This window comes from Marmota monax, unplaced genomic scaffold, assembly GCF_021218885.2.
Source record: "Marmota monax isolate L192 unplaced genomic scaffold, Marmota_monax_Labrador192_F-V1.1 WCK01_AAM20220418_F8-fsc00370, whole genome shotgun sequence".
Classification (NCBI taxonomy): domain Eukaryota; kingdom Metazoa; phylum Chordata; class Mammalia; order Rodentia; family Sciuridae; genus Marmota; species Marmota monax.
The window spans coordinates 347,851-375,835 of NW_026693560.1; the positions used below are offsets into that span (position 1 = coordinate 347,851).

At 63.1% G+C, this 27,985-nt stretch overlaps 1 protein-coding gene across 7 annotated transcripts; it reads left to right on the forward strand.

Annotated features, from left to right (window-relative positions):
• The first annotated feature begins 403 nt into the window (after positions 1–403).
• Positions 404–27,835, forward strand: Slc41a3 (solute carrier family 41 member 3). Of its 7 annotated transcripts, none has more exons than XM_058583736.1 (11): positions 404–573; positions 5,142–5,440; positions 14,899–15,006; positions 17,964–18,035; positions 19,464–19,608; positions 22,684–22,830; positions 23,535–23,679; positions 24,399–24,478; positions 24,604–24,772; positions 26,158–26,306; positions 27,332–27,835. In XM_058583736.1, the coding sequence occupies exons 2-11, from the start codon at positions 5,168–5,170 to the stop codon at positions 27,667–27,669; spliced, it is 1,626 nt and encodes a 541-aa protein (XP_058439719.1). In that variant the 5' UTR covers positions 404–573; positions 5,142–5,167; the 3' UTR covers positions 27,670–27,835. The 7 variants fall into 7 exon arrangements, with proteins under 7 accessions (XP_058439719.1, XP_058439721.1, XP_058439718.1 ...); XM_058583735.1 differs by lacking the exon at positions 404–573 and adding an exon at positions 4,745–4,888; XM_046458687.2 differs by lacking the exon at positions 404–573 and adding an exon at positions 4,756–4,888 and having other exon boundaries at positions 24,638–24,772; positions 27,332–27,655.
• The last annotated feature ends 150 nt before the right edge of the window (positions 27,836–27,985 follow it).

The window sequence follows — 27,985 nt, forward strand, 5'->3', positions numbered from 1 at the left end:
CCCCGCAGCCTCCGTCCTGAGGTCCCGTGTCTTTCTCGTGCTTCCTGCCCCTGAGGCCCCTCCTCCCCTGATTCCCCGGGGCTCCGCTCTTCTCGCGCTTCTCGCCCCCAGGCCCTGAGGCCCGGCGTCCTTCCCGCTCCTGAGGCCCCGCCTCCTTCTCGTGTTCTCCCGCCCTGAGGCCCCATCCCTTTCCAGGCTTCCTTCCCCTAGTCGCATGGCCCAGCCCCCGAGGCCCGGCGCCCTTCCCGTGTTTCCCGCCCCTGAGGCCCTGTGCCCTTCCCTGCTCCGGCCCCAGCCGCGTGGCCCCGCCCGAGGCCCCGCCCCTTCCTGTGCTCCCATCTCCTGAGGCCCCGCCCTCTGCCGGTGCTCCCCTCCCGTCGCGTGGCCCCGCCCCTTCCCGTGCGCCCCGCCCCCGGACCCCAGCCTCCGGGCCACCCTGGCCGCGGCGCTCCGTCAGGGAAGAGCTGGGCCCTAAAGCCCGCGCTTCGCGCCTCTCGCCAGTCCCAGGTCCCTCCCTGGCGCCCGGAGCGCCCTCGGCGGCTTCTTTTCCTCAGCCGCCCGAAGGAGGACCTGGTAAGCGCGGCGCTGAGCCCGACTGGGCTCCAGGGTGGGGACGGGGAAGCGGGCAGCGCCAGGGGGCTGCGGCGGGGCGTGCGCCGAGGGCAAGTGAACCTGGGCGGGGGCCACGGCTGGAGGGCCCGAGGGGATCCTGGGGGCCGGGGACGCCTGGGCTGGACCCGGGAAAGAGGAGCGCGAAGCCCGAACTGGGGGGCGGCGGGGCTGCCCCTCGGGGGTCCTGGGGCGCTCCCCGCGCCGCGGCGTCGGGACTGGGCGGCTCCACCTGCAAAACCTGGGCGCCCAGTGGCCTGGAGTCTGTGCGGCTGTCCTGCGCCGACACCCCCGCAGCCCCCCGAAGTCGCCTAGGACCCCGGGGACGTTCGCTGGAGGTCCCAGCTCATCCCCGGGGCTGGCTGAGCAAACTGCCCCACGTGGGCTCCGCGAGAGCTCCGCGAACCCATCTGTCCCCACCACCCTCGTCAGGGTTCCCCAGGTGCCTCCAGCCAGGAGAGAGGCTGCCTTCGAAACCCAGCACTTGAGAAATCCTTTAAACCTGGTTCTCAGATGACTTCCCCGATGTCCCCAACCTGCTCTTGGGAGTCCCCCGTCCCTAACAGGCCTCCCGACGATTCTGAGGCTGCCCTGAGGCATCTCTGATCTGCAGCACTGGAGCTTGGAGGAGAGTGAACCCGGAGTAGGGACAGGCCAGGTCCCCTGTGATGAAAGTACAGGCGTCCTCCCTTGTGTCCCAGGAAGCCCTCCACCCATAGTATACACTGTGCTTTTTCTTACTTGCCCATGATGAAGTTTAGTTTATGAACTAGACACAGTAAGAGGTTAATAACTACTCATAGAACAGCACAATGATAACAGAATAGGTATTTAAAATTGTCAGGGTCGCTGCGCTTGTAGTTTGGAGCCATTAGTAAATAAGATAATGGTTACTTGAACACAAGCTCTGCCACACCTTGACAGATGCTGAGATGGCTACTAAGTGAGTAACGGACAGGTAGCATATACACTGTGGACACGCTGCACAAAGAAAAGGTTCACGTTCTAGCGGGGGCAGAACTGGGGGGGGGAGTTCAGCATTGCCATTCAGAATGGAACTTATCACCAAGCTCAGGAACTGTTTTTGAAAACTTCCATTTAAAAACTTCAGACTGTAGTTGGTCATAGGTAAAGGAAACCTCAAAAAGTGAAACTAGGGTTGAAGGGGGACTGTTGTCCTCCGTTTTGGGTTGCAAAACCTGGGCCTGCCTGGTCTAGTCCAGGATGTCCCTGCCCCCTGGACCTGGGTGGATGCTAGTCTGTGAGGTGCTAGGACCCATCATCCCCAAGAGGGATGTGTGGAATGGGCGCCCAGAGGTCCATGTTTGAGGCCAGCCTCACTGGGTAAATCAGACACTTCTGGATACCAATGGCCTTCTGGATACCTGGGTCTGACATCCTTGGGGGTTAGGGGAACTGGGCTCAGACCCCTGACCATAAAGCACCCTCTTCCCGTCCTTTAGAGCCCAGTATGTTAAATTATTATTATCCTCTTGTTGCTCACAGTAACTGAGCAGGCATGTCACCCCTAATCTGCACTCTTGACCTCTGTGCTAATGCTCAGTGACACCCCAGCACTCTCAAGGAAGTCCAGAGGCCTCTGACCACCATCCGCAGTGATATGAGGTCCCTGCTATTTGGCCACAGTGTCCCCCCTCAGTACAGATCCCAGGTGACTTCCCTTGCTCCCCAGTGTTCACCCTGGCTCAGATCTTTCTGTGGGCACAGGTGAGGACCGTGAGACCTCTGTGGTTACTGCCAGGTGGCCTTTGGCAGAGATGGACCCCCCCACCCCCATAGCGGGCGTGCCCACCCTTCTGGCGACCTCCGCTTTGGAGCCCCCTGGTGGTGAGGCGAGGTGCTGCATGTGGGTTTTAATTGCTGCCCACTCAGGGGGCTCCTGGGCCGGTCCTTCCCTAGTTTCTCCATTGTTTTCTGGGTCCCTTGTTGGTTTACAGGAATTCCTCCTCTTCCCTATTTTCACTGTTATCCTTTTTCTATTTTATTGTGATTTTTCATTTGGGGGGATTGGGCCCAGGCCTCCCACTGGCTCAGCAAAGCCCGGCCTCCTGACTTCTTGTGTTGGTTTTAAATATTTTCTCCTATATTTGCCTCAATCGGTTTTGTTCCTTATTTATGTGTTCAGCAGTCCTGGGAGGGGCCCCGCACTCAGGCTGCCAGGCAGGCGCCCCACCCCGAGCTCAGCCCCAGTCCCCTGGAGTTTCAATTTTGTGTAGAAGTGTCCGTCCCCTGGGGTATTCACACTTTGATGCTGTTGAATTGATCTCTCTCTCTCTCTCTCTCTCTCTCTCTCTGCCTCTCTGCTTCTGCTCTGTGGTGTGTGTGTGTGGCCTACACCTTGGAGTTGGACTCCTGGTTTAGAATCAAAAACTGTCCACCTCCCTGGCTGCTTAGGACCTGTCCTGCAGTTCCCTGCCCTGCCAGCAGAGGGAGCTGGAGAAGGCACCCCCCCCCCCATTCCTGGCCCCAAGACTGCTCTGCGACCCTGCACAGGGAGGCCTTCTTCCTACAGAGCTTTTCGTGACAAAATTCAGCACTGTAATGGTCACTGACAGCATTTTAAGACACCTGAGCACCTGCTTTCTTCAGACCGGCTACGCACCATTTATTTACACAGCTAATAAACCTTTCGTGTCCTGCAGATGCCCCATTTAAGCCTCCTGTTTGTCATTTTGCTGTGAAGGCTGCTTTCATTTTCCCCAGACATTTAAACATTGCTTGCTTACCCGTAGACCAAAGTGTCTTAAATCTGATTAGGACCATAAATTAATATGTGATTCCTGCTGCGTTCTCAGTGTGCACACGGTAATCACAGTGTTCCACTGACCTGGTTCCCTTAGGCTAAAAATGGTCAGAAAAACCCCAATTTGATGGGTAGGAATGTGTGTCCAGTTGGCCTCCATGTCCACTGGGTTCCTTACCTGTGAGTTCAACAAACATCAAGTCAGAAGTATTTTTTAGTTGCATCTGCTGAACACATACTGACATTTTTCTTTATTATCTAAACACTGCAATATAATAAACTATGTAGCATTGGCAAATTTTTTGTGGGGGGTACCTGGTACTTGAACTCGAGTGCTTGACCACAGAGCCCCATCTCCAGCCCTATTTTGCATTTTATTTAGAGTCAGGGTCTCACTGAGTTGCTTAGCGCCTTGCCATGGCTGAGGCTGGCCTCCAACTTGGGATCCTCCTGCCTCAGCCTCCCAAACCACTGGGATGACAGGCGGGCACACATGCCCAGTTCAGGATTTTGATAGCCACAGAGGGTCGTGTAACCAGTGCCTACAGTTTCCAAGGACCACCCTATCTACTATTGCTAACAAATCCTTGGCGTTGTTTTCCATGATTTTCTTAATTTCACTGCTATCTTTGCGTCTTTTTACTATCTCAGGAATCTCACCACAAATTTAAGAGCAAAGAGAGGAAGGCGGTCGCGGTCTCAGAGCAGTGGAGGTTGCAGGATCTAGTTGTCCGCCAGTTGGTTCTGGGTTGGGGACTGGGACGTGGCCCTGGGTCCAGGGGCTTCCAGCCAAGGCTGCGTGGTTGCACTTGGTGTCTGTGCCCACCGCCTTGGGTTTGTTCTGAGAGACCTGGTTCCTTTGATCACCTTGGAGGCTGGAGTCGTTCCCAGGGGTGGGGAGTGCGTTGCTGGTGGCATCTGCCTCCTAGTCCTGACCTAGTTTCTTAGTATTTTTGGAAATTCCTTTGCCTCTCACCCGAATCTCAGTAACTGTACTCAGCACAAGCTCTGGGGTCATCCAAAGGTGGCCTTCTTAGGGGGTCACAGCACGTTGCCAGGCCCTCAGCCTCCCCTGAGGACTGCTGCTGGATCTATGTGGCCCTGTGTGACAGGCCCCGTCCCCTGGCTCCCACTCACTCGCCCTTTGTCCCTGACACTTTTCACCAGGATAGAACCCAGGGGTGCCCGTGTGGTGGCAGGTCACCCAGAAAACACACCAAGGCTCAGTGTCATCCAAACTGAAGGGTCCTGATACCAACCGCTTCCTTGGGACCAGGTGTCCCACAGGAACATCGCTGCCCACGTGATGTGGAGTCTGGTGTACGGTGGACTTTGGTCACTGTCCCTACAGCCTGGCTCATGGCAGTTAACCCCTGAGCCCCCGTCCCCAGCCCTTTTTACATTTTATTTAGAGACAGGGTCTCGCTGAGTTGCTTAGGGCCGCACTGAGTTGCTGAGGCTGGCCTCCAACTTGCGATCCTCCTGCCTCAGCCTCCTGAGCTGCTGGGATGACAGGTGTGTGCCAGGGCTCCAGGCCCCAGCCTGATTTTCTGGTTGCTTTTAAGGTGGGCATTTTGGGGGACTGCCCCCTTCACATCTGCCGACTTCACGGGTGTGTGGTGCTCTTCCACGGGTGTCTGATCTCACGCGCATCTGAAGTCCGCTGCTGTAGGTGGGGGTGCGGGACCCGTGGGGGCTGTAGGTGTGACACAGGGCCTCTGCCAGGGCCCGGGGCGGGGCCTGCCCACACCTCTCCTTGTGTCTCCAGGTTGGAGCTTTGGGCCGGCCGCTCAGATGGAAGCCTCGGAGCCCCGGCCGCGGAGGCTGGGAGGCTGTGGCAGGCTCGAGGAGCTGAAGGTGTCGCCCGCCCTCAGCACAGGGAGCCTCCCTGCCGCCTCCGGAGATGGGCACCTCGGGGTCCCTGACGGCCAGCGGGTGCCCTCCAGGCCCCAGGAGGCCGCGCCCACCAGGGAGACGGCCCTGACCATCTGCCTGCAGGTGACCCTGTCCTTTGTCCTCGCGGGTCTGGGGCTGTCCTGGGCTGGCGTGCTGCTGAACTACTTCCAGGTAAGAAAGAGGGCACAGGCGGGGCCTTGGCCTAGGGTCCTGCCTGCAGGACAGGGGCCACCTCCACCCCGGCCAGATTCCTTTAGGTCTAGTGACAAGGACTCTGTGTGACCCGAGTAGCACTTCAGAGGACAGTTGGGGAGTGGCACAGGTCAGTCGACCCAGTGACGCAGGAGGCCAAGGCCAGAGCACAGCGAGCAACGTGGTGGTGCTGAGTCTCAGAATTCTTCTTTTCGGTACCCGGGATTGAACCCAGGGGCACTTACCCACTGAGCCCTGTCCCCAGCCCTTGGCATGTCTTATTCAGAGACAGGGTCTCCCTGAGTTGCTTGGGGCCTCACTAAGCTGCTGAGGCTGGCCTCCAACTTGCGATCCTCCTGCCTCGGCCTCTTGAGCTGCTGGGATGACAGGTGTGGGCCATTGTGCATATGGGCATTTATTTCACAGAATTTAAAATAAATAAATAAAAGCCGGGTACAGTGGGTCACGGCAGGCACAGTGACTCACGCCTGTCATTCCAGTGGCTCGGGAGGTTGAGGCAGGAGGATCGTGAGTTCGAAGCCAGCCTCAGTAAAAAGTGAGGCCTTAAGCAAGTCAGCGAGGTCTCGAACTAAGAGACAAACAGGGCTAGGGAGGGGGCCCAGGGGTCAAGTGCCCCAAGTTCAATCTCCGGAGCCACAAAAATAAACAAAGATCAACTAAATGAAACAGGGCACCCGTTAAAGACGGCGGTGACCACACGTGATTTCGCCTCTTGGTCGAGGCCTGGTTCTTGTGCAGATGGGTCAGAAACCCGCGGCCTATGTCCCTCTGGTTCTGTGTGACGGGCCACCTGGGCTGCAGGAGCCACCACAGAGCAATTTAGAGGAGGATCGCAATTTAGAGGCCAGCCTCAGCAACTTAGCAGTGAGGGCGAGGTGTTGTCTGGGACCTCAGAGACTGGACGTCCAGGGTCGAGGTGTGGCCCTGAGGCCTCCTCCTGCAGTGGCTGTCATCCTCTGTGTCCAGATGGTGTCTCCCCCGTCCCTCTCTGGGTCTTAGTCCGAGGACACCAATCATGTGGGGAGAAGGGAGAAATGGTGGGGGACCCTGGTGTTGGTTGAACCCAGGGGGCTCGACTGAGTTACATCCCCAACCCAACCCCCTCTTTTTTTTTTTTTTTTTTTGATATGGGGCCTCACTGAGTTGCTGAGGCCGGCCTCCAACTTGTGATCCTCCTGCCTCAGCCTCCCGAGTCACAGGGGTGACAGGTGTGCATCCCTGGCACCATTGTAGCAGCGATTTCTTGGCACCAGACCCCTGATCTGGGGCAGCCAGGGGAGTGGCATCAGGAGCAGGAGGGAGGGACGTGAGACGGTGGTGACTGGCTAGCCGCCCAGGCCCAGCAAGCCCAGTGCCTGGCCCTGATAAGGGGGGGTGTGACCAGGGACCTTATCCCTGGTAGCAGAGCTGGGAGGGGACCTGCCCTTCACGTCCCTCCCTTCTCCAGGCAGCACAGGACCCCCTCTGGCCTCCCGCAGAGTGGACACTGACGTCCTCACACCAACGCTCGCAGGGAACAGGGGACGCGCTTCCCCAACCCACCAAGCAGGCCCTGGCCAGGGAGGAGAGGGCCACAGGCGGATCTGAGAGGTCCCTGCAGGCCTGAGTGCGGGGTGGGCGTCTCCCCGGAGCGCAGGACTCCCCGAGTCACTGGCCTGTGGCACTGGTGACACCCGGAGGTCCACATGTCCCCTGTGACCTAGGTAGGGGCTCGGAGCACCCCCTAATTGAGGCAGACGCACAGGGGGCCTGCAGCTCTGTGGGCCGCCCTCCTCCAGGGCCACCGTGGGACGTCCCAGCTTGGCTCAGTTGGTCCTGCCTGGGCTCCGGAGGCTGGAGTGACCTGCGAGGCTGGGTGGCCGTGGAGGGGAGAGTGGAGACCTTGGTTTCTGTTGCCTGATGGTGAGGCGGGCAACTGTGCCCTGGCCTGGGAGCTTATAAAGTAGTGCCCACTGGCCCGTGTTCCCACTAGGATGACCACCTTGAGTTTGGTCCCTTGTGCACCCCTTGGATGGGTGGTATTCTTTATCGGGAACCCTCCAATAAGAGACAGGAGCTAGCAACCTTCAAGTCCTGTCACTCTCACGCAGCACATCTACAAAATAGTAAGTCCAGGCGGGCGCAGGGGCACTCACCTGTCATCCCAGTGGCTCTGGAGGCTGAGGCAGGAGGATCGCAATTTAGAGGCCAGCCTCAGCAACTTAGCGAGGCCCTAAGCAGCTCAGGGAGACCCTGTCTCTAAATAAAATATAAAAATGGCTGGGACGTGGCTCAGGGGTCAGCGCCCCTGGCGTCAGCCCCTGGTGCCAACAGCAACAGCAGCAGGTTGTCCTTTATGCAGGGAGAACTGCGTCAGGGTGAGGAGACCCCCCTGGGGGGACAGCGCGGCATGGGGCACCAGGCTCCCACTGGCCGGCAGTGGGCAGCTCCAGCCCAGGGGCCTTGGCTTTACCAGGAACCCGTTGGTCAGCAAAGAGCATTTAGTCAGAGCTGACGGGTGTTCTGGGTCATGGTTGGGTCACCTTTTCATGATGACAATTGTTCTGGTCACCTCCTTCCACCCCACTGGGCAGGGTGGGAGGGCCGCCTGGGGGAGGGTGCACCAGGGGTGACGGGGACAGCAGTTATGTGTCCCCCACACGACCTGGCGGGGAACATTCTGTGCCATTCAGGGAGGCCACACCCGGGAGCAGAGTGGGCACAGGGTGCGGAGGCCGGTGGGGGAGCAGGCGGGGGCCCTGGTTCCTGGGGGATGGGAGTAGCTTGTTCGAATGACTCCAAGGTCTGCCGGGAACTGAGGGCTGGAACTCGTGTAAGAGGCAGAGAGCATGGTGTCCACGGGAATAGGACGGGGAGGTCTAGAAGCCCTGTGTGTCCCCCGATGTTGGGACAGCAGAGCATCACGGTCACGTTCAGTCGGGCGCAGTGGCCCACACCTGTTATTCCAGCTGCTGGGGAGGCTGAGGCAGGAGGATCGTGAGTTGGAGGCCAGCCTCAGCAGCTCAGTGAGACCCTGTCTCTAAATACAAAAGGGGCTGGGGTGTGGCTAGGGGACGAGCACCCAGGGTTCAACCCCAGAACAGAAAAAGAGTGGCCACCTGCCTCGGGACCTGCCCGGGTCAAGGTGACCCTGAGAGAGGGACCAGGTGTCCAGCAGTTCTTGCTGCGGAGTCCATGAAGTGTGTTCTAGTTGTGAGGCGCTCCAAGGACCCTCCCCTAAAACGCACCCCTCGCAGGTCCTGTTGCCCAGCCCAGCCCTCAGGATTCTCTTCTGTCCCCTCTGGGGGTTTGTCCCTCCCCTTTCAGTGCTGGACATTGAACCTAGGGCTTAGGGTAAGCTCAGCAGGGTTCCTGCCACCAAGTCACACCCAGCCCTCCTCAGGGGCAGGACTGCTGGTGGGCTGGAGGCCCCGAGGGGGACAGGGCTTCTCTAGGGTCACCCAGGAAAACGCCCTCTGCTGCCCCTGCACAGCCCGGCGTCCACCCCCGCCGAGTCTCCCTGAGCCCTGCAAACTAAAATCCCCTTCTCGAGCCTCTGGGCCGGGACCCAGTGGGCCACGCTGAACCCTGATGTTCTCAAGGGTCTCAGGACAGTAGGGTTTCCCCCTCACGAGATCACGGTTTTTCATTTGTTTCTGGTGACAGTTGATTTGATGGTTATAAAAGCAGGTGACCGCATTGGGCTTGGCAGTGTAGGCCTCTAATCCCGGAGGCTGGGAGGCTGGGGCCGGAGGATCACAGTCCAAGGCAGCCTCAGCAAGTTAGTGAGGCCTTACCTCTAAAGAAAAGGTAAGTAGGGCTGGGGCCAGGGCTCAGTGGACGAGGGCCCCTGGGCCCAAGCCCTGGTGCCCCAAAATAAGAAAGCAAGCCATCTTGTCACGTTGCAGGGACAATGACCAGAGTCGCTCACAATCCTACCCGTGCAGCCAGAGAGTGCCACCTGACCACGTGGTTCTTATCCTTCTGGACTTCTCTGTGCATGTGAGAGCCGTGGACGGGCCGTGTCCCCAGGCCCAGGGGCAGGTCTGCGGGATGCAGAAGGCGGCCCTGAGCATTGTGGGATAGGAGCTCCCAGGCTGTGCTGAGAGGCCACGGGACAGGGACGGGCCTGGGGACTTGGGGCCAGTAGGAGGTGCAGAGCGGGTCCCCAGGAAGTTCCTTCGGGGGCTCATGGCAGGTGGGTGCGTCTCTCCAGATGGTGGAGCGCTCTGTCGCCCTTTCCCAGGGAAGGAGGGGACAGCCGGGGGACGGGGGACAGCCACCTCCTGGGCACCCTGTTCACACAGAGAGTAGGCTCTGTGTGGAGGAGACGGCACGGCCACGGGTCACGGCAAAGGTGCTGTGTGGTTTGCAGCTGGCCCGGGTAAGGGACATGGATCCAGCTAGGGGTGGTCACCATTGGGTTGGAGCAGATCCCCTCTGCAGCAGGACGCTGGTGAGAAGTGGGCAGGGCCCAGCTGTCCCCAGCACCCGCTTTGTGCTAGTGATCGGTGGGAGGCTGCCCGGGTCAGCACGGGTCTCTGCTGTGGCCCCGGAGCCCGTCCTTCTGCCCTGTGCAGCTCCTGCAGGGTGACAAGCAGGTGCCCATCTGGCTCCCAGGGTGGCGGGCGCAGGGCTAGGGGGCACGCAGGGGAGTGGCCGGCTGCCCGCGAGCCCGGGACCCCAGGTCAGGAGGCTGTGTCCAGCCCCCAGCCCAGGGCTGCTGCAGGCTGAGGCCTCTGAGTGACACCCGACCAGCCTCTGCTCCTGGTGCCCGAGGAACATGCAGGGGACACGTCCACCCACAGGAGGCGGGGCTTCCCCGGGTGGCCCTTCTATCCTGCTGGGTCAGGGGCACAGGGCAGGGCCTGGCCCCGCTAGTAGGAGAAAGCGAGGTCACCTTGACACGTCACCTGGGCTTTCCAGAGAGAGCCGGGATGCTGTGGCCGTGGGCCCCTGGACACTGCCATCGAGTGACCCCAGGACATGGCGTCCTTCCTGGAGGCCCATAGAGTCCTTGGCCTTGACCTGCAGGGGCCCTGGGCTGCCTGGGAGGTGGGCTGTGGACCGAGGTCTCCGCAGGCCCTTCCCTGCCGAGGGTGGGGCCACCGGGGCACGTGGTGGAGGGAGGTGGCGGCCCTCGCCAGGGCGGTCACCAAGGCCAGCCCCACATGGGCTCTCTGTCCACTCCGCCAGCGTGGGCTGAGCCCCTGGACACTATCAAGGTCGCCGCCAAGGGACGGGGAGCCTCCCTGGCAGGCTGGCCGAGGGAGGTCCCAGCTGACCCTAAGCCACTCTCCGAGGGCGACCTGACCGGCAGGGAGTGGACAGCCGGCGCTGGCGGTCCCCAGAACGAGGCTCGCTGTCGCAGTGGCCTTTGTTCCTTGCTCCTGGGCTCTGTCCTTGGCCCAGGGCCTGCTGGGAGCCTTCTGAGGCTCGGGCCGCTGACCCACCCGGAGGCCTCTGCGCCTGGACTTCTGGGGACAAGCGTCCTGCTGTGGAGCAAGAGGAGCCGACGGAGGCGCCCGGGCATGTGGCCAGCGCCTGGCCATGGTGGTCACCCAGCTGAACCTGGAGTTCCGCTTTCAGGGCCAGAAGCTGCGAGGCTTCAGCTGTGAGCTCACGCGGTCCCCCCATGGGGTGTCCCTCGAGACCCCTCTCTCCACGACGTGCCAGGTCACCGTGCCCATCCTGCTGTCGGGCCTGGGCATGATGGCCGCGGGCCTGGTGATGAACGCCGTCCAGGTGTGTGCAGGGCGCCGGGAGGGCGTGTGCTCGGACCTGGGCGTCGGGGGGTCCCCTGGGCACCCAGCGTCTGTGCACCGAAGCGTCACTCGGATGTCCCTCCCCAGGCTTGGCCGGCGCAGCCTGTGTGCGGGAGCTCGGCTCCCGTCCTCACCAAGATGTGGACACGGGCAGGGCCTGCCTCCGACCTCTCTGCCTCAGTTTCCCCATCTGTAAAGTGGGCCGATGGCAGCACCCACCTTGCTGAGAGCCGGGAGCCTGGGAGCCTGTGCCCTTGTCCTGTGGAGCCGGGTCACTGGCACGGCCGCCCCTCGAGCAGAGCTGAGGGGACTCACTCTCCAGGGTCCCTGGGGGCCCGGGGAGGGCCAGGCGGGCAGGGTCTGGGGTCTGCACTGGCACCTCAAGGTCTGTGTGTCCTGAGTGTGATTCGGGTGACGTTATTTGGAGCAGTGAGGGGTGTCTGCTGCCTGCTGTGACGTCCTCGTGGTGCGACTGCTGTGCTAGGGAACCTAGAGAGGGGCCGGCGCAGGCCTGTCGTCCAGCTGCTCGGGAGGCTGGACGTGGGGTGCTGCCCACGGCTTCGTGGAGGCTGCTCCCTGATCCTTTGGGGTCCCACATTCAGAGGTGAGGTGGCCTGGGGACTTGCCTGCCCCTCGCCAGCCCAGAGACAGGGACACGAGGCAGCCACCACCAAGGAGATGCCGTCACACTTAGGAATGGGATGCTGCCGGAGTGTCGGGGGGGTGGCCCATAAAGTCCCATGTGACAGGAAACACCGGTGTCAGGGCCAGTGTGCGGCTCTGTGGCTCTGCGGGCCAGCGTGCTCAGAGCCCCAGGCCCACCCCAGCGCCACACACGTGCAGATGAAGAAAATAAACAGAAAGCACCGTCAGGAATGCGTCCCCACACGCCTGCTCACGCACACATGCACGCACACGCACACGCACAGTCTGGGTGAACAGGAAAGCGCTGATGGGAGATCTCATGGACCCTCCATCTCGTCTGAGTCCTAGCTTTTCTCTTTTTTGGTGCCAGGGATGGAGCCCAGGGGCCCTTAACCCCTGCGCCCGTCCCCAGACCTCGTTACGTTTTATTTAGAGACAGGGTCTCGCTGAGCTGCTCAGGGCCTAAGTGGCCGAGGCTGGCCTCCAACTTGCCATCCTCCTGCCTCAGCCTCCCGAGCTGTTGGGATGACAGGTGTGTGCCCTGTGCCCAGCTGCCTCTGACTTCTGATGCCGTGATCCACGAGCAGTGTCCTCCTGTGTATTTGGGGACCATGTGAGGACCTGTAGTTTGGGCACCTGCTTGGGTGTGGATTTGGCAGTGATGGTTGTAAGTGGCTGAGTGACAGTCACATCAGTGTGACTAAAGTCTGTCCTAGGAGCAGTATCAAAGATGCCCTGGAGGGTGAGGTTGGGGACAGCGAGGAAGATCAGGGTAGTCATGGCCAAGGCTCAGCCACCCCCGCCCCATGTGGCAGAAGCAGCATTGTGACCGGTCCCCAGGTGACAGGGACAGAGGCCTAGGTGTTGCTGACAGTCTGAGTGACAGGTTTGGGACCAGGAGGGGTCGAGACAGGAAAGATGGCCAGAGGGGGGCCTCTGTAGGGAGGCAGGGGTGTGGAGGACAGAGCCTGCAGGACACCCAGCGAGCACTCCGCAGGGGGTGCACAGGGGTGACGCTCGGGACTGGTCACCTCCCCTGCGCAGGCCCACAGTGCCTGTCACTGGACTTGTCCCTGCTGCCCGTGACAGGAAACCTACCTCCGGGTCGGTGCAGACGTGGCCTCGCGTGTGGGCAAGCCCTAGGCCGTGGCAGTCTTGCGGGAGGGGGCAGGGTGAGCCAGCCGGCCACCCCAGGACACATGTGAGGGACTCTGTGTTCTGTGTCACGGGAGCTCAGGGCTGCTGCTGCCGGGAATACAGGGAGGCAGGGACCGTGCTGATAAGGGCTTCAGCCTTTGCCCGGTGACATTGTTTTCTTCTGGGGACAACCAGCTTGGGGCCTCTGTGACCTGGATGCTGAGTGCCCGCTGTGCGGGGGTCAGGGCGGAGCCGAGCAGAGGAGCAGTAAACGGAGGTCTGAGGGCACGAAGGGGTGCACACCTGTCATCCCGCCCCTCTGGAGGCTGAGGCAGGAGGATCACAAGTCGGAGGCCAGCCTCGGAACTCAGTGAGGCCCTGTCTCACTTGGCTCCGTGGTCCAGACCCTGGGTCCAGTCCTGGTGAGGGCAGAAAGGAGTCCCCCGCAGTATGGCGACTCCATTTCCCCCTGTGGTGTTGGTGCGGTGACTGGACACGGTGGTCTGTGTGACTGTGGCACTTGGTGACACCTGGTGCATGCACGTGACCTGCTGGGGCCACTCCCAGGCCAGGCCCCCGTCCTCCCTTCTATTTCCCCCTCCCCCATATAACTTCCCCAGTTTCCACCTGTGAGGGGGAACCTGACCAGGGGGCGTCTCCCGGGACCCCCAGAGGACAGCCAGGGCGGCTTGGAGACGGCGCCTGCGCCCCCTAGAGGTGAGGTGGGTGGGCGCATCTCCACCAGGGACAGGAAGGAGAGCCGGGCGTCCTGCGTCCTCAAAGGCGCAGTGGGTCGTCCTTAGGCCTAGAATCCCGAAACCAGGGGGACTTCTGTGTGGGGATCACAGGCAGCTGCAGAGGCCAGGCTGGTAGAGGAGGCTGTGAGACCCGGAGGGTGTCGAGATCGGTTCCAGGGAGCAACCTAATTGCACGTTAAGGAGGGAAGAGTCGTTTTCCTCTCTGCAAAATCTTTTTCTTCCAGTTTTCTCAAAATGTGTATCCCTTTCTTCGTTTCTTAGTTTGTGTGTCTGTGTGTGTGTGTGTGTGTGAGGGAGAGAGAGAGACACACACACACACACCACGGATTGAACCCAGGGGGGCTTGACCACTGACCACACCCCAGACCTTTTTATATTTTGAGACAGGTTCTCACGAAGTTGCTGAGGCTGGCCTCTAACGTGTGATCCTCCTGCCTCAGCCTCCCCAGCCACTGGGATGACAGGCGTGGGCCACTGCACCTGGCTTGTGTGAATTTGTCAATGTTTGCTGAGGTGGCGTCTCCGTCAGGCAGATGCTTTGAAACATTCAAGGTCTGCAGACCTGTGATCCCAGATCCCTGGGAGGCTGAGATGAAGGATCACAAGTTGGAGGCCGGCCTCAGCACAGGGCTGGGCGTGTGGCTCAGTGGTGGAGCACCCCTGGGTTCAACCCCCCAAAAGTCAAAGGCCCAGCTCGGAGCTGGACAGTGACACACGCAGACTCGCTGCCCAGGAGCAGAGGGCGCCAGGGCCTCTGTACTCGTGGGAGGGGAGTCGCTGCCCCACAGCAGCTGGCTGGGCAGATGTGACCGGGACCCTGTCACTTTGAAATCGAAGACTGCATAATTTCTGCACTGATTTCCTACTAGGCGAGCTGGGTCCTGGGCCTGTCCCTTGCCCTGTCCCCTGCCCTGCCTGCTACAGGTCGGAGAGGGGGGCCCAGGCCCGCTGGTGCTGTCACTGAGACAGCAGTGACCCCAGCCCCACTGACCTGGTGCTGAGTTCAAAGCCACCGAAGGCGTCGCTTGCCTGGTGGCTTCTGTGGGGACCAGGAAGTCCCCGCCACAGGCTCTCGGGGGACGTCTGCAGAGACGCCAGGCGGGCACTTGACCCCCTCCCCGCCCTCTTGCAGCACTGGCCCGTGTTCCTGGAGGTGAAGGACCTGTTGACGTTGGTGCCACCCCTCGTAGGGCTGAAGGGGAACCTGGAAATGACGCTGGCCTCGCGGCTCTCCACCGCCGTAAGTTGACGGGTGACCAGGAGCCCGGCTTGGGGACGGCGCTCCCACCACCGGTTTCCCTGAGTGGCTTGTGGGAGGGCCGGTGCCTCCAAAGAGAGGAGTGGGGTAAGGTTCTGTTGTCCCACACGCTGCCAGGGGTTTCTTGGGGACACAGAGGGACACCCAAAGCAGGAGAGGAGGAGACCGTGTGTGGGGACAGCGGGAGGGGGGACGCCAGGCGGAGAGGCCTTGAGGGAACCCGCTCTGTGGCAGGACAGGTGGAGCGGGCTCCTGGCCTGGCCGCGGGGGTCTGCTCTGGCCTCCGGGCCTGTGAGGACTTCAGGCCACCGAGCAGCAGACTGACCCCCAGGGCAGATCAGGTCACCCCTGGGGAACAGTGGGCAGCGTCTCCCACGGCCAGGGACGCAGTGGAGATGGCCACCTGCGAACATGGACGCTTGTGATTGTCCTGGTCCAGACTTAGGAGAAAGACCCAGGGCCACTTAGCCACTGAGTTGAATTTGAGACAGGGTCTCGCTCAGTGGCTGAGGCTGGCCTCGCGCTCACAGTCCTTCTGCCTCAGCCTCCTGAGCCGCTGGGATGGTGGTGTGCGCCCCTGCCCCACCTGCCTGTGTGATTCCCAGCCAAGCCCGGGGTCTGACGCTGGCTCTGTACAGGACCTCCTGACGGCAGGTCACCTTAAGTAGCAGGACCAGTGTAAAATCCAGGTGGGGACAGATGGCACCTCAGTTAAATTGGAAGCCACATGTGATTCCGATTCCTTTGCTAGGGCTGCCAGAATCACAACCTGCTGCCTCCAACGACGGGACAGACCATCCCCTGGGTCTGGAGGCGGCAAGTGTGAGACCCTGGGCCCCCTCTCCTGGCTTCTGGCCGTTGGGGACACTCCTTGGCCCACTAGGCCATCACCTGATCTCTGCCTGGTCTTCAGGTGGTGTTCTGGGTGCGAGGGTCCAAACCCTGGTCACAGGGTGAGCCATCTGGACTCACCCTGATCAAGGGCGTCTGCAGGGACCCTGTTCCCACATAGGCCACCACCCAGGTGCTGGGTCACGGCTGCAGCACCGTGTTAGAGACCCAGTGGCAGCCATCAGTGTTTTCTGGAATAAATTCAAGAGGGGAAAGTGGGTGTGAGACTCAATCAGGTGCGGCTGGCTCAGGGCGCCTCCTGAAAACACAGGTCAACAAAGGTCAGCTGCCCACCTGTGGCCTCGAGGGACAGCGTCCTCCATGGGCACCCCATGGCTTCTCTGCCAGCCCATGCCAGGCCCGTAAGAGTGGAGGAGCCGAGGGTCACGTAGACAGGAGTGCAGGGCCACAAGGTCACCCGGTCCTCACAGAGACTCCGGAAGCCTACTGTGGAGTCACCCGTCAGATGGGTGCCAGTGACCGTGAGCGTGGCCACTACGGGTGACACTGGGGACATGGGGTCTGAGCACTGAGGTGGCGGGCACTGTCTCCTGGCCCTACACGTTGGTGGCTGGAGGGACTCTGCGTGCGGCCACCCTACTGGGGGTTCTGGGAAAGGTGTCCCCAAGAGACGTGCCGAGCCCGGCGCAGGGTGGTCCTGGTCCCCAGCTTGTGCTCTGAATCACTGGGTCAGACCCTCAGAAGCAGGAAGTGGGCAGTTGGCGTGCAGACCTGTCCCCACACGAAGGCCCTGCGCAGCCCCGTGCACGCCCCCGGACGCTGTCCAGCTGACCTGGGGTGCTGCAGCCGGGGACCCTCCACCGTGGCTTCCTCACGTGGACTTGTGTGCTTGTCCTGAGCTCCCCATGACGGCAGCGTGTGTCCTGCCACGTGCCACCTACACGGTGTGACATCCCACTCCTGTGGCTGGACCTGCTGTGGGGGGTCCCTACGTGAACATGGGAAGGTGACGTCCCCTTCACCCCCCTGTGTCTCATCCAGTGAAGTGCCATCCCCCCCCTTGGGTCAGCATCCACGTATCAGAGAGGACACTTGGCCTTTGGTTTGGAACCTGCCTCATTTTGCTTAGCATGACAGTCCCCAGCTCTGTCCTTTTACCCACAAATGCGATCATTTCACTCTTCTTCCTGGCTGAGTAATATTCCACTGTGTACAAGCACCGCGTCTCCTTGTTGTTCATCTCCTAAGGGCCCCTGAGTTGAGCTGCGGTAGGAGTGACGTGGCCGCGTCACCGCAGAGCACAGGTTTGAAGTCCCATGGGGCGTGTTGACTTATTTAACTCAGCCGTCTGTCCCTGGCGTCCCTCTCACGTCTCCTGGGTGGATTTGTGCATCTCTTCTCAGATCCCTGCAGTTTGTGCCCGTTAGTCCTTCAGACGAGCCCCTTCCTGTCTCTGCCCTCTGCTGTCCCCGTCCCACCCCCATCCTCCCCAGCTGCAGCCCGGGCTTTGCCCTCCCCTGCTTCTTCCTGCTGGTTCCATGGGGACCCCGAGTGGAACCATTTGCTCTGCACTGAGGACGGGCGCAGTGGCCTGTCACCCCAGCAGCTCTGGAGGCTGAGGCAGGAGGATTGAAGTTGGAGGCCAGCCTCAGCCACTTAGTGAAACTCTGTAAATAAAACAGAAAATAGGGCTGGGGCTCGGGGTCGAGTGGCCATGGGGTCAATCCCTGGTACCAAAAAATTAAGGAGCAAAGGATCCTGGGACGTGTTCCTCGGATGGTCAGGGGAGCTGGGCCACCAAGAGCTGCCCGTGGGGGGCCCCGACCAGAGGGCAGCAGGTCCCGGCAGGAGGTCTCACCCGAGCTCTGGCTGTGAGCTCGAGGGCAGGAGGTGGCCGCGCCGTCATCAGGGACACGAGTGCCCCACCCCATGTCACGCGGTTCTCAAGGAGCTGTCCCTGCTGTGTCCCTCCGTCCCGCAGGGGAGGCTGGGTCAGAGTCCTTGGACTGGTCTCCGTGCGGTGGCGCTCCCTGGGGCCCCTGTGGAGACGTGGCCGCCCACCCTGCGCCCTGCTCTGTCCCTCCCAGGCCAACACTGGGCAGATCGACAGCCCCCGGGAGAGACACCGCGTCATCAGCAGCAACCTCGCCCTGGTCCAGGTGAGCGTCCCCCTCGCCCCCTGGACGCGCCGCCTCCGTCCTCTTGGAACCTGCAGCCGGATCATTCCAGTTGGGAAGGGGGACGGCCACGGTGCCCTTGTCCCCGCGCTCTGGGCTGAGCTCTGAGAGCCGGTGGCCACGTCCATCTGTTGGTGGGGCAGCTGGAGGCTGTGCACACGAGCGGCCGGGGACACCGCTCCTGGGACCCCAGGGCCTCCCTGCCTCCTGGCCTCCCGGCCTCCTCCCTTCTATGCCAGCTTCTCTGAGAGTCACCCACACTTGGTGGCCTCTCGCCTCCCCATCCACACCAACAGGCTTCTGGTGGTAGACGGGGTCCCTGGGGTCCCCAGGGTCCCCCTCGTTGGCACATGATTGGCCTGTTACGCGGGAGGCCCCCATGGCCTTGTTCTGTTCTCTCAGCCTCCGAGAGGCCCGGGAGCCGGGGCCTCTGCCGCCAGACCCTGAAGTCCAGCCCGGGTCAGCACAGGGAAGCCCCCTGTGTCGCCCTGTGGGGCTCCAGCCCTGCCCAGCGTGAGGGCAGGAAGCTCACTGGGCCAGGGGTCCTGGGGGGCCATGGGGTCCTGGGAGGCTGTGGGGTCCCCATGCTGTGGGTGGTGGCAGCTACGGTTTGGACTTAGGGTGTCCTCCAGGGCCACCGGGAGGTGGTTGGACGTACAGCGGTGGCCCGAGGTCAGGCCATGCCCTGGAAGGGGCCGCAGGACCCCAGCCGCCTCCTTGCTCTCCTGCTTCCTGGGCATGAGGTGAGCAGCCTGCTCCGCCCTCCTGGGCTCTGCCATGAGGTGACCCCGGCCCAGAGCAGTGGGGCCCGTCTTTTGAACCCAGGGCCATGTCCCCAGCCCTTTTCATATTTTATTTAGAGTCAGGGTCTCGCTGACTTGCTGAGGCTGGCCTCCAACTTGCGATCCTCCTGCCTCAGCCTCCCACCCTCCAGGTTTAAACGTCGAGGAGTTTGTTTTCACAAACGTCTGTGCCTGACCTCCCCGGCCATCTTTACACAGTGTCCACGTTCCATCTTGATTGGACACGGCACTTGTATCGTCCCCAGTGCTCACACGTCCATGTTTCAAGTTTATTGTGCTAGATTTTAAGATTTCAAGCCGGGTTTGGTGGCGCTCGCCTGTAACCCCAGAGGCTCGGGAGGCTGAGACAGGAGGATTGTGAGTTGGAGGCCAGCCTCAGCCAAGTAGCAAGGCCTTGACCACCTGGGCCCTGGTGGTCCTTGGCAGAGGCCTGAGCAGCTGAGGTGGCCCAAGGTTCTGCTGCAGCGGGGGCAGAGGGATGGGGCAGTCTCCAGGGTCCAGGGCAGAGGGTGTTGTCCTTCTAGGGTGGACAGTGGTGAGGGACCCCTCACCCCTCATGGTGCCTCCTGAGGCCTGGTGGGGGGCGATCTGACTTCTGTCCCCACAGTTGCAGGCCACCGTCGTGGGGCTCCTGGCTGCCGTGGCCGCCCTGCTGCTGGGCGCTGTGACGAGGGAGGAGGTGGCCGTAGCCCAGGTGGCCCTGCTGTGCGCCAGCAGCGTCATCACCGCCTTCCTGGCGGCCTTCGCCCTCGGTGAGCCGCGGACGGGCGGGGGGTGCTGACCGTGGTGTGGGGGGCGGGCAGAGCCGAGGGTCCCCATGGCCCACCTGTCACCCCCATCTCTGTCCCCCCAATCTCTGTCACCTCCCGATCTCTGTCACCCCCATCTCTGTACCCCTATCTCTGTCCCCATCCTACTTCTGTCCCCAATCCATCTCAGTCACCCCCCGATCTGTCACCCCCAATCTCTGTACCCACCCCATCTCTGTACCCCCGTCTCTGTCACCCCACAATCTCTGTACCCCCCGATCTGTCACCCCATCTCTCTCACCCCCAATCTCTATACCTACCCCATCTCTGTACCCCCATCTTGGTCTTCCTCCAATCCTTGTCCCCACCCCATCTCTGACACCCTCCGATCTGTCACCCCCAATCTCTGACACCCTCCGATCTCTGTCCCTCCCCATCTGTGTCACCCCCATCTCTGTCCCTCCCCATCTCTGTCCCTCCCCATCTCTGTCACCCCCAATCTCTGTCACCCCCCCATCTCTGTCCCCACCCCATCTCTGTCCCCCCATCTCTGACACCCTCCGATCTCTGTCACCCCCGATCTCTGTCCCTCCCCATCTCTGTCCCTCCCCATCTCTGTCCCCCCGATCTCTGTTCCCCTCCGTCCGTCTCTGTCCCCTCCACTTGGGTGACACCTGACCTCAGCTCTCAAACTCCAGCTGGTCACTGCCCACGGAGGTCAGACGGTCAGACAGGGGACGTGGAGGGCGTGGTCCTCCCTCCTGTTGTTGGAAGGTCCCCGACCCACGGGCTCCGCCTGGCCAGGGAGGCCCGTCCCTGTGCTGAGACAGGGCTTGTCAGGAGCCCATCTGAGTGTCCCCGTCCCCACCCTGGCGTCCCCTCCCTGGGCCGCGGCTCCTCACAGATGGCTTCCGGGGCCCTCAGCTTGGGTGAGTAGGGACAGCCGCCTGCGGGGACGGGGACACTGCTCCAGTCGAGGGCTGCAGGCTGTGGCCCCGGTGCCTCCCAGAGGCCCTGCTCCGACACCCTGGCCTCCACTGGGGCTGGGGACGCTCGCTGGAGGCCCCAGCACTGCCCTGCCCGCTCTCCCCTCCTGCGCTGGCTGTCCTGTCACGGCCAGTGCCCTCCAGACCCCTGGGGAGTCCGAGGCCCCAGGGTCTCACTGTTCTCCGACTCGGCTCTCCCGGGCCTTGGGGACGGTCCTGCTGCTGCTGTCCCGAGGCCCAGCAGAGGGGAAGACGGGGACACTGGGCCCGAGCTGTCCTGGGGACGGGGGACCACAGTCGACATCGACGTGTCACTGGCTTGTTGAGCCAACGCTGGGGACACACTGAGGACAAAGTGTGACAGAGTGGCCTATGGCTGGGTTGAGGGCCTTGCCACGCCCGGAGCCACCTGTGCCCTCCATACTGGGCCTTGGACTCGGTCCCTAGCCTGCAGGGCCCCGCTGACCCAGGGAGTGTCCACGGGCGGTGCAGAACCAGCGGGGACATGGCCTGGAGCTGCCGGGCTCAGCGCCTGCCCCCGCCCTGCTGTCAGCCCAGTCTCTGGGCAGTGCCCTCGCCGCAAAGACTCACGTGCACGCCAGACCCCCGGGCAGCCCTGCGTCCTCTCCTGCGGGGACCTGGCCCAGGTGCTCAGCACCTCCCAGCCAGGGTGCAGGACACCTGTCAGGACGGGGCAGGACAAGTGGCCCAGCCCCTGAGGGAGGTGGCATCTGGGCTTCACATCCCCAGGAGGCCGCTGTGCCCGGCTCCCTCGTGCACATGGGGACACGGAGGCCCCGACGTGGACGGTTGGTCCTGTCCACAGTGTTCAGGGCGTCCAGCCCCAAGTGGCCCCCGGGGGGCTTCTCTGTGGTGGTTCTTGTCGTTTTGGTCCCAAGGGTTGAACCCAGGGCACCTGACCCCCGAGCACCTGACCCCCAAGCCCCTGACCCCAGCCCCGCCCGGCCCTTTCCATAGTCCATTTAGAGACAGGGCCTCCCTGAGTCTGAGGGCCTCGCTGTTACTGAGGCTGGCCTCCACCTGTGATCCTCCTGCCTCAGCCTCCCCAGCTGCAGGGATGACAGGTGTGCGCCACCGCACCGGGCTGTGGTAGGGATTCGTAAAGAGCGGTCCTGAGCTGGAAGTGTCCCTCTACTTGACCCTCCAGGGACTCTCCCTGGCCCACCAGCTCAGCCGGGCACTGGATCCACCCTGAACTGGGTGGCATGTCACAGGAACACCAGGCCGGGCACGGTGGCGCACCCCGTGACCTCGGCTCCGCAGGCAGGAGGGTCCCAGGTTCAAGGCCACCTGGGCAACCTGGGGAGACCCAGCCTCTAAATAAAAAGGTGAGGCTCCCCGGGTTCCGTCCTGGTACGAGAAAAATACGGGGCTGTGGCCTGGCCACAGGATGTGGCTCAGAGCAGCTGGCGGTGACAGTCTCAGGTGGCACTGAGGGCGCGAGTTGATCACTTTCCCTTTTCTGGAAAGGCCCTCTCTCCTGTGCTGGGACTGAACCAGCCTGCGTCACTCCTGGTCACAGGGGGGTCACAGCATCGGGGCACCCTGCGCACAGATGGGTTCTTGGCCAAGCGAGCGCCTGCCAGGCTCTGTCACAGGTGGGGAGAGGGGACAGGAGACCACGTGTGACAGTCACAGTGCAGATGCCTCTCAGGTCCCCACGGACACCGAGAGGCCACAGGTTGCGTCCTGGTGCCCAGGGACAGCCTGCGGGGCTCCCGAGACGGGCCTCCACCCCACGGGCCTCTGCCGCCTGGCCCGGCCCTGCCCTGAGGACGCTGTGCCCTCCTGCCTGCCCCCTGCCTCTTCCCCCAGGTTCTGTCCCTGGTCAGCCTGTGCCCCCCGAGAAACCTGCAGGCCACGTCCCCAGCCAGGCCCTGCCTCTCATCACCTTTGGGATGTCCCTTCCACGCACGGGGCTGTGAGGTCACCTCCAGGTGGACGGGGCTGGGGGCCGCCTGCGCTGATGAGGGACAGTGGGAAAGCTTTGGGCAGCTCCTCGCCCCCCCCAGGCCACACTGGGCTCTCCTCCCACCTTCTGGGGTCTCTGGACCTGCCCCCCTCTCTCTAGGGGTGCTCATGGCCTGCATAGTGATCGGCGCCCGGAGGCTGGGCGTCAACCCCGACAACATCGCCACGCCCATCGCGGCCAGCCTGGGGGACCTCATCACGCTGTCCATCCTGGCCGTGGTCAGCAGCTTCTTCTATAAGCACACAGGTGGGAAGACATTCGGGGACAGGCCTGAGGCAGGCGCAGGGGCCCACACCTGTCATCCCTGCAGCTGGGGAGGCTGAGGCAGGAGGATCACAGGTGGAGGCCAGCCTCAACAACAGCGAGGTCCCGTCTCTAAGTGAAATATAAAGGGCTGGGGACGTGGCCAGGGGTCCAGTGCCCCTAGGTTTAATCCCTGGCACCAAAAAATGGGAGGAGGAGGAGGACAGGCCCAGATAGGTCACCACCAAGGCTGGGTGAGCACTCGGGCCCCAGGTGTGGCATTCAGAGGGGGCCCTGTCCCCTTAGGAAGGAGCCGGGGACTGCAGTCATTCAGCAGGTCCAAGGACCCCCGGGTCTGTGCGGCCCCTGGCTAACCCAGGGAGCAGGCGGCATCTCCTGACCTCGTCACCTCCTGTCCTGGGGGCCACCCCCGGGCTGCTTGGGAACGCGGCAGGGCCGTCCCTCAAGTGCTACCATGTTGTCAGCACGGGACATGGCACTGGAGGCGACCACCTGGGTGGGGGCCCAGGGTGAGGTGGTGACCAGGTAGGTGGGGGCCCAGGGTACGGTGTCTAGGAAGTCACCCACCTGGTGGGACGGGGGTGAGAGGTCCCCTCAGCTCCCAGTGTCCCTGGTCCCCAGCCCACCCAGCCAGGCCAGGCCTGGGGCCAGCGGGTCCCCAGCAGCCGGTCCCCTTCCTCCTGCAGACAGCTGGCTCCTGGCCCCGCTGGTCTGCCTGGGCTTCGTGGCCCTGACCCCGCTGTGGGTCGTCCTCGCCAAGCGGAACCCGCCCATCGCCAGGGTGCTGAAGTTCGGGTGGGTCCCCATCATCCTGGCCATGGTCATCAGCAGGTGAGGACGGCGACGAGGCCAAGAGCTATGGGGCCCCAGGGCGAGGTGCCTCGGGGTCGGGGCCAGCGGGTCCCCGGGCAGCTCCCATCCTGGGTGACACCTCGTTCTCCCCAGTCTCAGCCACCGTGAGCCCAGCCCCTGCCAGGCTCAGGGAGCTGACCTGCTGGGGGGCCAGGGGAGCCCCCCTGCCCGCCCCCTGCCCCAGCTGGGGCCGTGGACAGAGGCGCGTCCCCTCACGGGGCCAGGCTGACGCTCCAGAGCCTCGCGGCAGCTAGGGCTGTGACAGCACCCCGTGGGACCCCGGCTGGCCCATCCCCTCTCCTGGTGGGGGACTGTGGGGCCGCCCTGTCCCTGCTGATGTGTTCAGGCCTTGGTCTCAGGCTGTGGTGCGGGCGCCTCAGCTTCTAGAAGGTTCCGAGGCCCCTTGACTGGCCCCTCTGCCCTCCCTGGTCCCAGGCCCCAGGTCTGGCTGCAGCCTGTCGGGGTCCCGAGGGCACCAGGGTCCTGGTGGCTGTGTCCTCCCTGAGAGCTGCTCAACGTGGCCAGGAGCCACCCATGACCCTGCTACTGTCCCTCTGGGGAAGGGCGTCTGCATGTTGTCCTCTGCCTGGCCCCGGGACAGCCCAGGGTCGGGTCAGTGAGGGAGCACAGGATGGGGGCCACCGGGGGCTGCCTGAGTGTCCGCCATGGTCACCGGGTGCCATCTGCTCTCCGCCCAGCTTCGGGGGACTCATCCTGAGCAGGACGCTCTCGGAGCAGCAGTACCGCGGCATGGCCGTGCTCACCCCCGTCATATGCGGTAGGTGCTGGACTCGGTCCCCGGGGTCCCCAGCCGCCCCCTGGCCGGGCCTTTCTCAGATGAACTGAGACCAGGGGGAGGAAGCCCTGCCCGGTCCCTGTCCCAGAGGTGCCATGGGCCTGCAGTCTCAGCTGCCCAGTGGCTTCCCGTGTCCCGCAGGCGTCGGTGGCAACCTGGTGGCCATCCAGAGCAGCCGGATCTCCACCTACCTGCACGTCCGCAGCACGCCCGGGGTGCTGCCCCTGCCCATGAAGGGCTCCTGTCCCCGGCCCTGGGCCACCTTCTGCAGCCCAGGTGGGTCCAGCCCCGCAGGCCCCTGGGGACACTTTGTCTTAAAAAACAAGTGACATCGGTGTCTGTACGGTGGACGCCTGAGGCGGAAGTGAGCCTCCCCCAGGTCCTCCTCCCGCGTCCACAGCGCCTACCGTCTGTCGACCTGGTCAGGTGACCGTGAGGTCAGGGGCAGGTGACTTCTTGCCCTCTGGGAGTCCAGAGCAGCAGACAGGACAGACAGAATGATCCAGAAGGCCAGGCCCAGGGTGTGATGAGGGCCAGGAGCAGGTGCTGGGATGGGGACCGGCCAAGCAGAGGCCCACAGGCAGGAAGGAGCTCTGGTGTCTGAGGCACTAGAGGCCCATAGGAGGCTCGGGGAGGAGCAAGAGGAGGCCGGGGAGAAGTGGGGGACCCTGAGGGCCTTGGGGTCAAGCTTCAGGCTGGTCCTGTCCTGCGAGCCCGGCGGTGGGGGGGGCTCTGTTCTCTCTTTCTGTAGCTTTTTTTAGGGGGACACTGAGGATGGAGCCCAGGGGCACTCGACAGCCATGTACCCACCCCCTTTTTTTTTAGTTGTGGAGGGACACGGTGTCTTTATCTTTACGTGGCGCTGAGGGTCCAGCCCACTGCCTCCCACGTGCCAGGCGGGTGCCCTCCCACGAAGCCCTGTCCTCAGCCCTTTTTCTATTTGATTTAGAGACAGGGCCTCACCAGGTGGCTGAGGCTGGCCTCCAACCTGTGATCCTCCTGCCTCAGCCTCCTGAGTGGCTGGGATGCCCTGGGACCACCCCGCCCAGCCACGTGCTCCCTGTCGGCCTCCTTGGAGGTGACCATGTCAAGCAGCGAGGCTGAGTGACAGTGACTCCCCTTCACCGTGGACTCCCTAGAGGAGCCTGAGGAAAGTGGGGGTTGCTGATGCCCCACACAGTGCCCAGCAGGCCACAGGTGCTTTTGTGTGAAGGGGCTCCCAGGGCCCCCTGGAAGGACAGTGGCCTTCTCAGATTAGAGGTTCCATGCACGAAGTGTGGGTGTCCCTGATGTCCCCAAGCTCTTTCCCACCTCACTGCCTGCACCTGTTCTCTTGCCTGTGCCCGGAATCTTCTCCCCCAAATGTAGGTCTCAGCTCAGATCTTGGGGTCACGTCCCCAAAGGGACCTCTGACCCCTGGGACTCGTCCCTCCAACCCCCAGGACTCGTCCCTCCTCTCGCACCCACGATGCCCTGCTGTGTCACCAGGCTGACTGTGGCGGTCGCAGTTTGAAATGCCCCTTGGTGCTCTGCTGCTGTGACTCGACTCCCTTCCTGGACACCAGCCCCGTGGGGTCAGGCGGGCACCATGGGGTCAGCTGGGAATGCTGTGGCCCTGGCTGCCGGGCGGTCACAGGGGCCCCGGTCCTGTGTCCCTGCAGAGATCAACTCCACGTCGGCCCGCGTGCTGCTGCTGCTGGTGGTGCCCGGCCACCTGCTCTTCTTCTACGTCATCCGCCTGGTGGAGGGGCCGGCGGTGGCCAGCAGCAGGACCTTCGTGCTGCTGTACCTGCTGGCTGGCCTGGTCCAGGTGAGGACACTGACCAGCGCATGAGCTCACTGGGTCAGGCCGCAGGCTTTGTCCCCTGCCCTCGGGAGCCACTGTGCAGCCTGGGCAGTGGGAGCTCCTGGACGTGCGGGCAAGGTCCCCACCTTCCAAGAGTCCAGTCAAGTCACTGACCTTATTCAAGCCCAGTGGCAGGGTCCAGCCACTCGGCCACTGCCCACTGCACATGATGGCACAGGACACACCCACCATCAGAGGGCGGGCAGCGCCAAGGAGGCAGTGTCCATGGCTCAGAGGACAGGGCAGGCCTGGCCCGCCCGGGGTGCTGCGGAAGACCTGCGCAGCCTCTGGTCAGGGCTGGTGGCCTGGAGGACGGTGGTGTGTGGATTTGCCCTGGAAAGTTCTGGAAGGCTAAGTGGCCAGCGCTGCAGGGCAGAGTGTCCACGTAGACCCAAGTGGGGGTCCCAGTGGGGTCTCAGGAGCAGACCCAGGGCAGCAGGTGGGTGGCAGCAGGTCTGTGTGGCACTGATGGAGGCCAGAGCAGGAATCGGCCCCTGGGAAGGACAGAGGAGGGTGGCCTTCTCTAGCCAGAGCACCCGCTGGGCTTCGGAGCGGCCTGTTCTGTGTGGCTGGAAACTTAAAAAAAGGGGCATTTGAGCCGGGCACTCACTGCCGTCCCAGCGGCCCGGGAGGCTGAGGCAGGAGGATCTCAGAGTTGGAGGTCAGCCTCAGCAAAGGGCGAGGCCCTGTCTCCAGATAAAACACCAACGGGGCGGGGCCGTGGGCGGGGCCAGGACGATGGGCGGGGCCAGCGGGCGAGGCCCTGGGTTCAGTCCCTGGTGCCACCAAGAAGCCTGGAATTCGGGTGGCTCTGGGGTCCCATCAGCGGCGCCAAGGAGCTGTTCCAGGGTGACTGGCCACGCGGGAGGGTGAGGCGGCGAGGGGACCCAGTGTCACCCACTGTCACCCACCGCTCAGCGTCCCAGGGACCCGGCGCCCCTGGCGGCCCTGACCCTCTGCCTGTGTCCCGTGTGTCCCCTGCTCTCCAGGTGGTGGTGCTCCTGTACCTGGCGGAGGTGGCGGTGCGGCTGACGTGGCACCGGGGCCTGGACCCCGACAACCACTGCATCCCCTACCTCACGGGGCTGGGGGACCTGCTGGGCACCGGGCTCCTGGCGCTCTGCTTCCTCGCCGACTGGTCACTCGCGGGCGGGGCGGCGCCGGGCGGCGGCTCCGCGTGGACCCCCGGCCCCCCCTGACGGCGCCCGGGCGGCGGGACGCTGGCTGTCCCCTGCGGGATCCTCAGCGGTCACTCGCCCGCCCGGCAGCGGCCTCCGCCGCGGAGCCGCGCGCACCGCCCCTTTGGACGCCAGAGACGGACTCTTGAGGCCCGGAGCCTCCTGTGCGCGTGCGCGGAGCTGCCGGCCCCCGAGTGCCGGAGTGCGCACGCGCGGGGCGGGGCCGGGCTCGCAGCTGCGCAGGGGGCCGGCGTCGGTCCCCAGGCCTTCGCCGGTTCCTCGTTCTGGTCTTTTTAAAAATTTTCTTTAGTTGTAGGTGGACACAGGGTCTTTATTTTTATGCGTGTCCGAGGCGAGCGCCCCGAGCCCCTCGCCCCGGCCCGTCCCCTCCTGTACGTCCTGGCCGGGACTTGTGTCCCCCGCAGCGGTCGGAGAAGTGGAATAAGCCCCGCTGCCTCCTGGCCT